Below are 15,968 nucleotides of genomic sequence, written 5' to 3' on the forward strand. Positions count from 1 at the left end.
ACCATGGTACCACCACAGGGGTACTTTGGGGGTGATGGAAACATGATCTCAATTTAATGGCAGTCACACTGCTGTATGAATTTGTCAGAACTCGTGAAACTTTGCGGCCTTGGGTTACCCTAAAGAGAGTAATTTCTATTGACTACAAATGGGCCTCACTTAAAAAAAAAAAAAATAGTAGTGTTCTTACCAAGACAAAAATGAGCATGTTCAGCTATTTCCTTGAAAAAGGAAAGAAAATACAACTCTAAATGAAGCCTTTGGAATTCAAGTCGATAGTTTTGTCCACGTATATAAGTGAGCCAAATGCCAAGAATAAATTTACGATATGCTAGGCGTGAAAGCTAAATCTCGATCAGAATACAGAGAGGGGTATTATGTGCAATTTAAAGACCCTGTGGGCATCCTGCAGCACCGACGTGAGAGGGAGGACCGCTGGAAAGGGGGTACTGGGAGCCTGGAGGAGCCAGGTTTCGAGGGAACGACAGACCAACCTGACCTGGGGGAAATGGCCAGCTTCGACAAAGCCAAGCTGAAGAAAACGGAATCGCAGGAGAACACCCTGTCCACCAGAGAGACCACGGAGCGGGACGCCCTGCCCACGGGAGAGACCACGGAGCGGGATGCCCTGCCCACCGGAGAGACCACGGAGCGGTAGAAGGGGGTGAAATTTCCTAAGGCCTGGCGGATTCCTGGCCCTGTCATCTTCGAACCTCTGTCGTGATGCGAGGAAGAGGTACCTGCAAGACGGGCACAGCCACAAAGTGCACCATGAGCCCCTTCCCCCCACTCCCCATAGGTGTCATCGGCCTTGGCTCTTCAAGGGGATGCCCCCCATCAGAATGCCATGAGGTGTTATAGAAAATTTTAAGATGATTAATGAAAATAAAACACACCTTTTGGCAAAAATAAAAAAACAAATGCAGTGTGAGTTCTTATCGGTGCTCAAAAGCTACATTTATTCAAGCCGTGTTGGTGAGGTGCTGCGGTTATGTTCTCCGTGACACCCCGAAAACACTGACCGCTTACATCTCGATGACTTCGAAAGGTAAGAACAGCATCACTTTTCAAATGTCCTGCCACTCCTCTTTGATTTTTAAAGTGCTTTACATAGTCGGATTTTAAAACAGTTTGGCAAATAGCCTTAATACAAATTATAATTACGAAGAAGCCTTTCAGCTTTTAACTCAGCGCGACTCTGATTGGAAATGAGCTATTACTTAAGTGATTACGTTATCCTTAGCATCCATGAAGACGACTGTCTACTAGGCCCTGATTTCAGAGGACGGCCCACCAGAGTTTTCGGTCCCAATCCCGAACACAAAAATATCCACGTCCCAACCCAATGCTACAAGCAGTTCCCCAGCCTTTGCTCCATTACGTAATGTTATATCAGAGCTGTAAAGATAAATATGGTTTTGCTTATTTTTATTTTAAATAAAGACTTAGTATACATTTCCATTTTCTCTTTTTAATAGGAAAATGTATGTTAAGGGACTAAAGAAAAAAACTTTTTTTTTTTTTTTTGATAAAGAGGTTTTTGCTATAGGTCGTGTGTGCTTGTTGGAGAGACAGAAAGCAAGAAATCACTACCCGGGAGGATAGCCATGCCATAATCCCTTCTCTATTCTCCTCTCGGGATCTTGGACATGTGCACACACACGCACTCTGTAAGAGTTTTAGGCCGCTGGGCCCAGGACTCGAACCGTGGTCGACTACATGACATAACCATTATGCCATTCACTGGCCCCCAAGATACTACTTATAAAAAGTGATTTAAAAAAAAAAAAGATGGGGTGCCAGCTGATTGTGCAGTGGTTAAGGCAGCTGGATCCCATATGGTCAACTGCACTGTTCAAATCCTGGACCCAGTGGCTTAAAAAAAAAAAAAAAAGCCAGGTATGTGTGCATGTGGGCCCAGAATTCCGAGAGAAGATTGGAGAAGGGATTGCTGCAGCTGCTCATCTCTCATGGGGGATGTTTTCTCACTCCACCCACCTCTAGCTCTTTCTGGAGAGAGAGCAAATTAAAAAAGAAAAAGGATAAAAAGAAGAAGAGATAGGTTATTGAAAATACCGACCTGGTAAGTCAAGATTTAAGAGCAGGAAAATAATGCTTTCAAACATTAGCCGAGAGAATCCGTCACTGCCTTCCTTGGTAGCTAAATGCTCTGGCCTTCGCACCACGTACTACTATCAAAATAGGTGGGAAATTACATATGTGTATGCATATATACATGTATACATACATGTGTCGTGTGTGTGCATGTGTGTGTACTGAAGTCAAGAATTGTCTGGGGCCAGAGTATTTCTTGACCTCTGCCAGTTCATGGCTGAAAGACCAAATGAACTCACTGGTACATTTATGACCCCCCCCCCCCCCTCTCTACAGGCAACACCACTGAAAGGGTAAAACACAGTTACCACAGAATTCACTTGAAGCTGTGCGGTCCCTTCTGAAAACCCAGGCCTGCCCTTCCCATGGGCTTCGTCTTCAACCTGGGATGTGCCAGTTAAGTACAGCCTGGGGCAAGTTTCTGTGGCCCACCCCCCGGGCAGTCCAGACTGAAGCAGGCCTTTCCAGGCCCTGGCCAGCAGGCTCTGAGTGCGAAGGGCAGACATCCTTTGTGTTTACCCCAAGAACACATTTCTTTATTTAAACGCATGTTTTCAGAGCTGAGAAATAACGTGAAAGAGAAGTATTAGGTTAAACTTGCCTGCCAACCCAACAGAATATTAGATCAAAAAGACATTTAAATTAGGATACTCATGAACTCAAAGCTTTAAAATGTGGTGTTGAGACCATAGTTAATGACTGCATCCTTTTTTTTTTCTTTTTGAGAGGTTTTTGCTATAGGGTGCATGCGCTCACCAGAAAGAGCGAGACAGAGAGATTTCTCAATCACCCCCCAGGGGGGATGGCCACGCCACAATCCCTTCTCCTCCATTCTCCTCTTGGGATCTTGGACACGCGCACACACACGCGCCCGGCGTGAGTTTAAGCCACCGGGTCCAGGACTCAAGCCATAGTTGACTACATGGAAGTCCAGAGACATGGCCAACTGCTGGTCCCATGACTGCATCCTTTTCAGATTAGCAAAAGAGCAGTTGTCACTGAAGCTCTACTGATCTCGACTTGATCTCACACTGAATTCATTATCACCTCTCCTTGTGGGGGACAATCAAGATTTTCAAAGCACTAACCGCTTTTGACTTTTACATGAGTCATTAGTGTAATATGGAAACAAACCTTTAAAATGACTTTCTAACTCTAATCTTCCCTAAAATACTTCATTTGAATTGGTAGAAATTAAGCAGTGGGGCCAACCTGGTGTGCTGGTAAAGGCAGCTAGATCCCACATGGCCAATTGTGCGGTTGGAGTCCCAGACCCGGCAGCTTGAAAAACACACTAGGCACACGTATATGTATAATCAAAATCATACAGCTCTCTCTCTCTCTCTCTCTGGCAAGCACACACACCCTATAGCAAACTGAAAAATAAAAAGGTAATCAGGGGGGGAACCAGCAGTTAGTGTAATGGCTATGTCGCTGGACTCCCACGTAGTCAACTGCGGTTCGTGTCCCGGACCCGGTGGCTTAAAACTCACGCCGGGCGCGTGTGCGTGCGTGCCCAAGATCCCGAGAGGAGAATGGAGGAGAAGGGATTGCGGCGTGACCATCCCCCCTGGGGGGTGATTTCTCGCTTTCTGTCTCTATGTCTCTCTCTGTCTGTCTGGCAAGCGCACGCGCCCTACAGTGAAAATCTCTCAAAAAAAAAAAAAAAAAAGGTAATCAGGGGCAGGGGCAGTCTATCTCCAGGTAGACGGAGTAGACCTACTTTTTGCTACTCTTCCCACTAAGCACAACTAAAACCCCTGGATACTGTATATAAAACAGAAGACTGAAAGATGGAGAGCAGAGGCAGATGGGCTTTGCCACCTGAGGAACAGTAAGGCAGCGATTTCCCTAGGCTTTCTCTTCACCTTATAAATGCTAGAAAAACTGAAGAAGCCGGCCATCGGGGACAACCAACAGCAGCAGACAGACAGAGCCCAACAAAAGCCTACTCGCTGCAATGGAAGGATCAGAAAGAGGGCAGGAAACTCAGACAATAATTGTTCTTCTGCAACCAAACACCACACATGCATGCGCGCACATCCACATAGCAAAAACTGAATGGGAACCTGGAATTCCACCCTCATCAGATGTAACACAGCTTCCCATCCTCCGAGTGGTATCAGAGAAGGCAGACTAGGGGCCAGCCAGTTGGTAATGAGCCCCCTCCTCTCCCAGCAGTGTTAGTGGAGACCACATGGCCAGCTGGAACCTTCTACCCCACCTGGCAGTAAGGAAATACGCCCCTCTCATTGGGGAGGAGTCAGGGGAGGCATAGGAAGAATCGGGGCTTTCACCGCACTCACACTCGGTGGGAAGGAGAACCCCCTCACTGCAGTTTAGAAGAGAGCAGGTGGAAGCTGAAACTCCCGCCCATGCCCAGCAATAAATCAAAGGAGGTCAAGTGTCCAGTCTTGACCCCTACCTCCACCTGACAGTAACAAGGCCGTCCTTTCCCCGCCCTGCTGGAGCTGTGTCAGGGAAAACTACGTAAACAAAGGTTTAAATAAGATCCAGTCTCTTACCCTAATATGAAACTGTCTAGGTTTCAAATATAATTCACTTACTATGCAGAGAACTAGAAAACCTCAAACTGAATGAAAAAAGACCACTGACAGATGCCAACCCCAAGACGACAGAGATGCTCCACTTAATTTGAGAAAGACTTTAAAGCAGACTTGAGAAAAATGCTGCAACAAACAATTGGGAACATGTTGAAAACAAACGGGGTGGGGGGGGAGTCTCAGCAAAGCAGCAGGCAGTCTCAGCAAAGAAGTAGATGATAAAAAGGAAAACCAAATGGGAAATTTATAACTAAAAAATAAGATAATTGAAACAAAAATCTCAGTGGACAGGCTCAATAGGAGATTGGAGGAGACGAGGAAAAATGGATGAACTTGAAGACGGAACAATAGAAATGCCCACATATGAACAATGAAAGAGAGTGGGAGGAAAAAGAAGAACCATTAAGTGTTGATCAACCTATGGGACTGTGACAAAGCACCTCACATTTGTATCCCAGGAGTCTTTGAGGAAGAGAAAAGGCAGGGCTAGAAAAGTACTCACGGAAATACTGGCTGAAAACTCCTCTAATTTGGCAGGAGACATAACTCGAGAAGCTGAATGAACCACAAACAGGATAAATCCAAAGAAAAGCATGCCAAGACATATTATAACTAATATTATAAGTAAACTTCTGAAAACGAAAGATGGTACAGCCACTTCGGAAGACAGTTGGCAGATTTTTACAAAATCAAACAAACTACTCTTACCATATGATCCAGCAATTGGACTCTTTGATATTTACCCAAATGAGTTGAAAACTTATGTCTACACAAGACATGGGTATTTTCTCATGGATATTCAGAGCAGCTTTCTTTACAAATGCTAAAAGTGGGAAGCAACCAAGATGTCCTTCAGTAGGTGAATGCAGAAATAAACTGTGGTACATCCATATAATGGAATACTAGTTAGCACTAAAAAGAAATGAGCTATCAAGCCATGAAAAGACAGAAGAAACTTAAATGCATATTAGTAAGTGAAAGAAGTTAGTATGAAAAGGCTATACACGTACCGTCTGATTCCAGATATTCTGAAAAAGACAAAACTATGGAGACAGTAAAAAGATCAGAAATTGCCGAGGGCTACAGAGTGAAAGAGATGAAAAAGTAAACGCAGGATTTTTAGGGCAGTCAAACTATTCTGTATGACACTATAATTATGGGGACCAGCAGTTGGCATAATGGCTATATTGCTGGACTCTCATGTAGTCAAACGCGGTTCAAGTCCCAGACCCGGTGGTTTAAATGCACATGGGGCACGTGTGCGTGTGTGCCCAAGATCTTGAGAGGAGAATGGAGAAGGGATTGCAGCATGGCCATTCCCCCCAGGGGTGCTTTCTCACTTTCTATCTCTCTGTCTCTTTCTGGCGAACACATGCGCCCTTATAGCAAAAACCTCTCCAAAAAAAAAACAGTAATGACACTATAATGATGGACACACATCACTACTCATTTGCCCAAACCCACAGAATGTACACCACCAAGAGTGAGCCCTTATAAATACTTTGGACTTGGGTGATAATGATGTTTCCAAGTAGGTTTGTCAATTACAATAAATGTGTTGGGTTGTTGGAAAAGTCATGACACATTTTTTTTGCAAAGAAAAACAGAAAACAAACAAACAAACATGTCATGACTTTTCCAACCACCCAGTACTATTCTGGTGTGAGATGCTGAGAGTGGAGGAGGTTGAATGTGGACAGGGAGGTCAGAGAATATATGTGAATTCGCCCTACACTTTCTGCTCAATTAGACCATGAACCTAAAACTGTTCCAGAAAAAGTATAACAAAATAAATCAAATCAAGCAGAAGAAAGGAAATGAAGATTTTAAAAATTAATAAAATCAAAAACAGAATCACCAAAATCAATGAAACAAAGAACTAGTTTTTTGCTGAGAAACATCTACCAAAAAAAAAAAAAAAAAAAGGACAGAGGACATAAATTGCCAATATCAAGAACAAAATGGGAAAAATCACTATAGATTCTGTAGGCACCAAAACGGTAACAAGGGATTAAACTGTGGATAACATACATATAAATTTGAAAACTAAGATGGAAAGGATCAAATTAAAAAAAAAAAAAACTACCACAATTCACTCAATATAAGTGAGACAATTTGAATACTTTATAACTACTGATACTAAGGAAATTTAATCTATATTTTAAGAACTTCCCAGAAAAGAATATGTCCAGGTCCAGATGCCTTTACAGGAGAAAACACCTATTCTACCACAATCTCTTCTGGAAAACAAAAGAGGAAGGAACACATCCCAATTTATTTTATGATGCTGATATCAAATCAGATAAAGATAACACAAAAAATAAAACTGCAGATTAAAATCACTCACAGATATGAAAATCCTTAATAAAATATTAGCAAGTAAAATTCACCAACATATAAGAAAAAGTATACATCACAACCAAGAACAGTTTATTCCAGGAATACAAGGATGGCTCAATATTTAAAAATCAGTGCAAGCTATCACACTAACAGATTAAAGAAAAATCACATTATACCAATTAAAGCAAAAAAAGCAGGAGACAAAACCCAATGTCTATTTTTGACAAAAACCCTTAGAAAAAATAGAATACTGGGAAATTTCCTTAACCTAATAAAGTATCTATTTAAAAAATTAAATAATAACATAAAAAAAACTATAGCTGACATTACACTTTATAGTAAAAGACTAAATGGTTTCCCTAAAACTGAGAATAGGCAAGGATGTTCAGTCACACCATATTATATAACATATTGCTAGACATGCTAAACAGTGCAATAAAACAAGAAAGAGGCCTACAAACCAAAAATGAAGAAATGTAAGTATTCTTATATGATAACATTTGTCTATGAAAAAAAGAATGGAAGCTGTACAGTCTCTTACAACTAAAAAGTGCACTCAGCAAGGATGCAGAATACAAGATAAATACACAAAAATCAGTTGTTTTTCTATATACTAGTACTGAATACCTGGACACCAACATTAAAATGACAAGTTACGACTGTGTTTAAAAGAGAACATTCAGATGTAAATCAAATAAACCTGAACAGGATTTATATGCTGAAAAACCATACAATGGGACCAGCAGGTGGTATGGTGGTTAAGGCACTGGACTCCCACATGGTCAACTGTGGTTTGATTCCAAGATCCAGCAGTTTAACACTGCGCATGTGTGCATACACGCCCAAAATCCCAGGAGAAGACTGGAGGAAAAGGGATTACAGCATGGCCATCACCCTGGGGGGTGATTTCTTACTTTCCCTTTTACCATCCTTCTCTGTCTCTCCAGCAAGTGCAAGTGCCCTAAGACAAAAACCTAAAAAAAAAAAAAAAAAAAAATACACCCTTGAAGACAGAATAAAAGATTATCTAAATAAATGGAGAGATATACCATGTTCATGAATTAGAGTTAATACTCTCTGTTAATGTAAAGATGTTAATTCTCCCCAAATTGACATATTGGCTCAATTCAGTTCCTATCAAATCTCAGCAAGATTTTTTTCATAGACATAGGCAAGATTATTATAAAATTTGCATGAAAAGGCAGAACTAGAACAACTAAAATAATTCTGAAAAAGAACAAAAGTTGGAGAGGTCAGTTTACTGTATTTCAAGACTTTTTTTTTAACTATAGCAATAAAAACTGCAATATAGGCAGAGGTATAGACATACAGATCATTGGAATAAAATAAAGAACTCAGAAACAGATCCATATACATATATCCAAATGACTTTTGATAAAAATGCAAATAAAGGAGAAAAGTCTTTTCAACAAATACAGATATCTAAAGGCAAAAAAATGAACCCAAGTTTCATGCCTTATTAAAATATGAACTCACATGAATTATAAACTTACATTTAAAATATAAAACTATAAAAACTTCTGGAAAAACATAGTAAGCATTCTTTAGGACCTAGTTCTAGGCGAAGAGTTCTTAGACTTGAAACCCAAAACACAATAAAAACACAATAAAAGATAATATGAACTGGGACCAGCAGTTAGTGTAATGGCTATGTTGCTAGACTCCCATGTAGTCAACAGCGGTTCAAGTTCTGGACCCAGTGGCTTAAACTCACGCTGGGCGCGTGTGCGTGATCCCAAGAGGAGAATGGAGGAGAAGGGATTGCGGCATGGCCATCCCCCCTGGTGGGTGATTTCTCGTTTTCTGTCTCTCTATCTCTCTCTGTCTGGTGAGCACACGCACCCTATAGCAAAATTAAACATGTAACTATCACATGACCTAGTAGTTGCTCTGTGGGACATTTATCCCAGAAAAATATGAAGACCTAGTTTTACACAAAAACATGTATATAAATGTTTACAGCAGCTTCATTGACATGATCCCAGCCTAGAAACAATCCAGATGTCCTTCAAAGAGAGAATGGTTAAACTTTAGTATGTCCATAAAATGAAATACTACTCACCAATAAAAAAGAACAACCTTTTTATATAAGCAATATCTAGATAAATCTCCAGAGAATTATGCTGAGTGAAAAGGGAAATTCCAGGGCCAGCCACGTTGTATGTTGGTTAAGGGGACTAGATCCTACATAGCCAGCTCCACAGTTTGCATCCTGGATTTGGCACCTTAAGAAACATGCTGGACCACGTGTACGCATGCCCAAAATTCCAAGAGAAGAATGGAGAAGGGACTGCAGTGTGGCCATGCCCCCTGGGGAGTGATTTCTCACTTCCTCCCTCCCTCTCTCTGTCTCTCTCTCACGTGTGCCCTACAGCAATTTTTTTTTTTTAAAAAGGAAATTGTAAACAATACTGTTTGATTCCATTTAGATAACATTTTTAAAATGGAACATTTTAGAAAGCCAGTGGAGGAGAAGGGATTGCGGCATGGCCATCCCCCCTGGTGGGTGATTTCTCGTTTTCTGTCTCTCTATCTCTCTCTGTCTGGTGAGCACACGCACCCTATAGCAAAATTAAACATGTAACTATCACATGACCTAGTAGTTGCTCTGTGGGACATTTATCCCAGAAAAATATGAAGACCTAGTTTTACACAAAAACATGTATATAAATGTTTACAGCAGCTTCATTGACATGATCCCAGCCTAGAAACAATCCAGATGTCCTTCAAAGAGAGAATGGTTAAACTTTAGTATGTCCATAAAATGAAATACTACTCACCAATAAAAAAGAACAACCTTTTTATATAAGCAATATCTAGATAAATCTCCAGAGAATTATGCTGAGTGAAAAGGGAAATTCCAGGGCCAGCCACGTTGTATGTTGGTTAAGGGGACTAGATCCTACATAGCCAGCTCCACAGTTTGCATCCTGGATTTGGCACCTTAAGAAACATGCTGGACCACGTGTACGCATGCCCAAAATTCCAAGAGAAGAATGGAGAAGGGACTGCAGTGTGGCCATGCCCCCTGGGGAGTGATTTCTCACTTCCTCCCTCCCTCTCTCTGTCTCTCTCTCACGTGTGCCCTACAGCAATTTTTTTTTTTTAAAAAGGAAATTGTAAACAATACTGTTTGATTCCATTTAGATAACATTTTTAAAATGGAACATTTTAGAAAGCCAGCACCCTAGCGCAGTAGTTAAATGCTGTGTATTAGGAGCTGGATTCTACATAGCTGACTAAGGTTCAAATCCCAGTCTAGGAATGTATATGTGGGCACATGTGTCCCAAATCCTGACAGGATGGTGAAATAGAAGAAAAAGAATTGTGGCATCGTCATGCTCAGTTGGGAAGTGCTCTCTCTCCCTCTCTCTTTTTCTCTCTCAGATAAGTGCATGTGCCCTCTGGCAATTAAAAAAAAAGATTTCGAAATAGACAACAGATTAGTGGTTGCCATTGGGCGAAGAAGGGGGCACAGATGAGAGGGAAGTAGATATGGCTCTATAATACAACATGAGAGCTCACCCTGGTGATGCAAAGTTTCTGTATCTTGCCATGTCAACATCCTGACTGATACTGTACTATATTTTGTAAGATGTAACCCTGGGGGAAACTGGGTAGCAGAGATAGGAGATCTCAGTGTGATTTCTTTTTCTTTTCTTTTTTCTTTTTAATTTTTTGAGAGGTTTTTCTATAGGGTGCATGCACTCTCCAGAAAGACAGAAAGACAGAAAGTGCAAAATCACCCTTCCAGGGGGATGGCCACGCTGCAATCCCTTCTCCTCCATTCTCCTCTTGGGATCTTGGGCACGCACGCACACGCACCCGGCGTGAGTTTAAGCCACCAGGTCCAAGACCCGAATAGCGGTCAGCTACATGGGAGTCCAGCGACATAGCCATTACGCTAACTGCCGGTCCCATGATTTCTTAACTGCATATAAGTCCACAGTTATCTCCACATTAAAAGTTTAATTTAAAAAAGTTAATCGAACTAGACTGAGTTCCAATCGGTTCTGTCATCTGAAATAACCATGGCTTCTAAGAGCCTTTGCTGTCATTTGTTTGCAGCCCAAAGGTGAAAGGCTTCTGAGTTAAGGGTAAGCACTGCGAACACTTGGAGGAAACATTCCCAGGACCTTGGGCCAAAATATGTGCTCAAACAAACTTGCCCGTGGAAATCTCATCAAGGATGTGTATTAGCTTACAAAATAACTAACTAGCTAGCATTGCTACACATTCTTGTTAATACTGCACACTAACTGCAGTTTCTGGCTTTTGTTTTGTTTTATTATTGCTCTATTCCATCAAATTATTTCGTTTCCTCTAAACCGCAATGGACATTTTCTTTTTTTAGTTAAAAAAAATTTCATCTGTAAAACTGAGTACATTTTCCTTAACATTTAAACAAAAAGGCAAAGTTCCCTCACTTTCCACTCTTCTCCCCAGAGATACTCATTTTTGTCAGCTTAAATACCTCCTTCCAGATTTTTTTTGTCTATTTCTAGACATATGTAGTGTGTGTGTGTGTGAGCGTGCGTTTGTTTGTTTTGTTTTTAACAAAGACAGAATCACTGTTTATGCCATTCTTTAAATTCTTTTCCCTCCCTTAGAATGTCTTAGAAATGTTCATGTCAGTATGTTTAGATCTACTTTAACTCATGCTTTGCAACTGCCTCCCAATAATCTGCAGTATTGATATTCCACAGTCTCACCATTCGGCTGTTGATACATACGATGGTTCTAACTTTTGCTACTGCAAGGAACACAGCAAACATCACTGAGAATCCTTACATGCTTCTTTGGGCATAAATGAAGTTATTGCTCCAGAACAGAAACTCAGAAGTAAAACGGGGGCCTGGAAAGTATGTGGCCGGCCACCATGTTGATGGGTTGATCCCACACATTTCCAATCTTCTCCCTTCCTGCCTCCCACAACAAAGGCTGGCAAGGCTGGAAACTCACATTTCTCACTTCGCTTGCACCTAGGGGAGGCCATGAGGCCCAATTCTGACCAATGAAACATCAGCAAAAGGTTGCTAGGTGGTCCTTCATAATGTTTTTGCCTTCCAGGTAAGAGATAGGCAAGAGGCCAATAGGTGGAGTGGTGGTTAAGGCACTGCACTCTCACAGGAGTGACTGCAGTTCAAGCCCTGAACCCAGCGGCTTGAAAATCACACCAGGCACGTGTACATGAGTGCTCAAAATCCCGAGAGGGGAGTGGAGAAGGGATTGTGGTGTGGCCATACTCGGGGCAGGGAGGGGTATCTCACTTTCTCTCGCTCTGTCTCTCTCCAGCACGCACACGAGGCTTGTGTCAGAAACAAAACAAAACAAAACAAAGGGTAGGCATGACGGACATAGTCTCTTCTTTGCCTGGAAGGTGGCTGTGGTGATTGGAGGGGTGACACCCATGTTACGACATGACAGAAAGTCAAGAGAATCACAGTTACGTTGGCCCTGAGATCAGTGAGTGGCTGAACCAGAGCCACCAGCATCTTCCCTCCAGATTGCTCATTAGGTGAAAAGAATAAACGCTTATACATTTAAGCTGCAGTCCGTCTACTTTTCTGTTACTTGCAGCCAAACACATTCCTAGCTGAGGCGGCATTTCATTACTCTCTACCCACGCTTTTCTTTCACAGAAGTCTATAAAGGGTGTCTGTTTCCCCAGGTCTTGATCTACTTTGCACAATGGCGATCATTTCATATTTAACCAAGCTGGTTCATGAAAACGTTTCGCATGAAGCTGAATGCCATTTCTTCCATTTATTGGCCGTCGGAATCTGCTCTTCGATGACTTCCTTGTTCCTGTCTCCTCTCTACTATATCGACTTCCTCTTATTGATTTGTAAGAGGAAATTTCCAAATAGCAAAGTAGGTTGAATTAATACAGGGATATTTCTTTTGTGTATCTGTACACTATTAACCAAACCAACTACCATGGTAAGAAATGAAACACTGTGACAGGTCAGGCTGCCAGCTAGTCATCTCCGAATGATGCACCACTATGGGGCAACATGTCAAGCAGCAATTCAACTCATGCAAAACGCCACAGCCTGTGTTTCATACTGCCTTTGTAAATTTACACCCTAAAGAAAGATTTATGGAATAGTGACACATCAGTGAACCAGGCAGAACCCTTAACATATATCAACTCTTTAAACCTTCTCTCAAACCCAAGAGGCAATCATTACTATTCACATTTTACAGAACAAATGATGAAAACAAACATTTCAGACTTAGTTTCTTTCTTACTCCTCAAAACTCAAAAACATTCCAGGCTCAATATTTAACATCAGAATGAGTAAGTCTTTACCTCGAATTCAAATGATGTGAAATAAATTGTGCCTATGTGTACATGCTTAAGACAAAAAACCCAAGAGGCAATCATTACTATTCACATTTTACAGAACAAATGATGAAAACAAACATTTCAGACTTAGTTTCTTTCTTACTCCTCAAAACTCAAAAACATTCCAGGCTCAATATTTAACATCAGAATGAGTAAGTCTTTACCTCGAATTCAAATGATGTGAAATAAATTGTGCCTATGTGTACATGCTTAAGACAAAAATACTGCTGAAAAAATCTGACTCCCAAATTTAGTGCTACACGATCTATAAGCAAAATTATTTCCTTTTTTTTTTTTTTAGAGTGGAAAACTAAAATGAGTAGGACTTTAATGCTTCAACAGAAAGGACTTAACTAGCCAGTCACCCCACCCCATAGCGACAGGTAAGGAATTCCCCGACTCAGTTCACAGTGACTCTGATGCGGGCAGATAAAATAGGCTATGAAGGATTCAAGGTTGTCTTGGAAAGCAATGTAAACAAGTCGGGTAGGACAAGCACCATCCTTGAGTATGTATACAAGGTTAGGATTTTGGATAGACTCCTTGCAGCGAGAGGAAAAGGAAAAGTTGGCAAGGTCCCTGCTTGCGAAGCTAGGTGGGGGCGGCAGGAGGTGGCAGGAGGGCTGAGGCTCTTGGTGCTGGCTTCCCTGCTCTGTGCCACACCTCTCCAAACAGAACTGAGCACTCCCCTGGCAAAGCATCACACAAAGCTCTCAACCCACAGGTAAGGAGTACTGGGGGCGAACCTTCTTGATGCCTCCTAGCAGGCTCCCTCCCTCATTGGGACACACCCTACCAGAGGCCTAGGAACTGACAGCCTCTAGCGGGAAAGCCAGACCACCTAGGCGCTGGTCACTTACGCCTCAGGGAGGCAGGGGGTTCGCCTGGAGCACCCTCGTGCAGAATTTTTTAAGCCCATTTGTAAGGCACAGAAAAATGCCTGGGAAGAGTCTGAATTTTAGAAAAGCAGTCTGTGCACACACATAATGTTTATGGTTCACGAAGTGCAAATAGGTTGGCAAGTCCCCACCCTGAGGGTACCTCTGGAAGTTCCTTCCACTCTCCTGACAGGCTTGCCCAGGGTCCCCGTGTGGGAACAGGCACAGCAGTGTTCCCGCCCCCGTCATCCTGCTTCCCAGGAGGGCGGCACACCTTACCCACGGGCCCGGCAAGGGTGGGAGCATGTGGGAGAAAATCTAACTCTGTTCCAGTGTCTGCTGTGGCCAGGTCTGGCCTGGAGAGGGGCTGAGCGCCGTGGTGGGCTGCACCCCTCCAATCCAGCCATGAAGAGTGAGGCAAGCTTTAGTCGTCAAAACAAAACAAGCTAGATTCTTTGGCCCTTCAAAACACAAAGTCTGGTCCAAGCCTCAGGACACTACAGGGAAGTTTACATGAGCAAGCAGGGCATGCAAGAGAAGGGGACACCATGTCTGACAGAGAGGTACAGAAACACTGAAAAGAGCAAGAAGGAAACAGAAGGGGGGAACAGGGCCAAAATGTGACAAAATGGAATCAGGCACAGGAAGGCAGGACTGCCCTGGGCTAGCTCTCTGAGAAGGGGCACTCCTGGCACCTCGAGGGCTCTTCCAGTGCCTGATAGAGCTGCGCCCTGAAAGGGGTCCCCCGAATGGGCTGGTGAAAGTGGAAATGGCTTAGCACTGCCCGCCCAACTCAAGTGTTTGCACAACCGCTTAAGCACACCTGGGCATGTGGCCTCAGGTCTGGTGCACAGTGGGCACACACGTTCACACACACAGCTGTAGTCAGGTGCACAGATGCACAAGCAGGCTCACTGTGCAAACACACACACAAACACTCTCCATGGAAAGGCACAACATGTTCAGTCTGCCAGCTGGACGATGCAGGCATGCAATCGCACGCACACCAACCATCAGCTGTGAGCACACGTATTTCTCTGCAGGCTCACACTTGTGCACGCACACTGCACAACCTCTCAGCCAGGGACATACAAACCTCTAAATAAGGTACATACACAAACTCACAGCCTGTCAGGAGAATACCCACCCACGACCTCGGAGAGGTACACAGAGAGCCCTATATCTTTCCGCACCGGCACGGCCCACAACATGTAAACGCACATACTCACAACTTGTCAAGTGCACAACGTGCTCTCGCAATCTCTCTGCTTAGATGCACGCGCACACACGCTCACAACTTCTCTGCTGGTGTGTGCACAAACTCCCAACCTCCAAACCGGATGCGCACACACGCTCACCTCTCCATGAGTGCATGCACACTCACGCTTGGCTCCGTTGGCACACGCACACCCGCAGCCTCTCTCTCCTCCAGGCGCACCCCACACCCACGCACCCTCCTGGCCGGGTGCTCCCCTCCCCCAGGCCCGTGCTGGCACACGGCAGCGCACTCCGGCGGCGCCGGGAGTGCACGCACCCCCCCACCCCGGCCCGCACCCGTCCGGCGGGCTCGCGCCCCTCCTCACCTTTCTCGCCCGCGCCCGGAGCCCGGCCCTCGTCCTCCTTGGGGTTGGTCACCTGGGTGATGATGGCCGGGCCGTCCATGGGTGCGTGGCGCGGCGGCCGCCCGCAGGCCCGGCC

General features: G+C 43.5%; 1 protein-coding gene across 2 annotated transcripts in view; it reads right to left on the bottom strand.

Moving 5' to 3' along the window:
* CTDSPL (CTD small phosphatase like) overlaps positions 1 to 15,962 on the bottom strand; it is a 171,123-nt gene extending 155,161 nt beyond the window's left edge. For both annotated transcript variants that reach the window (XM_006168962.3, XM_006168961.3), the window contains exon 1: positions 15,854 to 15,962. In XM_006168962.3, the coding sequence (XP_006169024.1) occupies positions 15,854 to 15,932 (79 nt within the window). In that variant the 5' untranslated portion in view covers positions 15,933 to 15,962. The remainder of the gene's footprint in view (positions 1 to 15,853) is intronic.
* Between the last annotated feature and the right edge of the window lie 6 nt (positions 15,963 to 15,968).

This window comes from Tupaia chinensis, unplaced genomic scaffold (assembly GCF_000334495.1).
Source record: "Tupaia chinensis unplaced genomic scaffold, TupChi_1.0 Scaffold146584_1, whole genome shotgun sequence".
In the NCBI taxonomy this organism is placed as follows: Eukaryota; Metazoa; Chordata; class Mammalia; order Scandentia; family Tupaiidae; genus Tupaia; species Tupaia belangeri.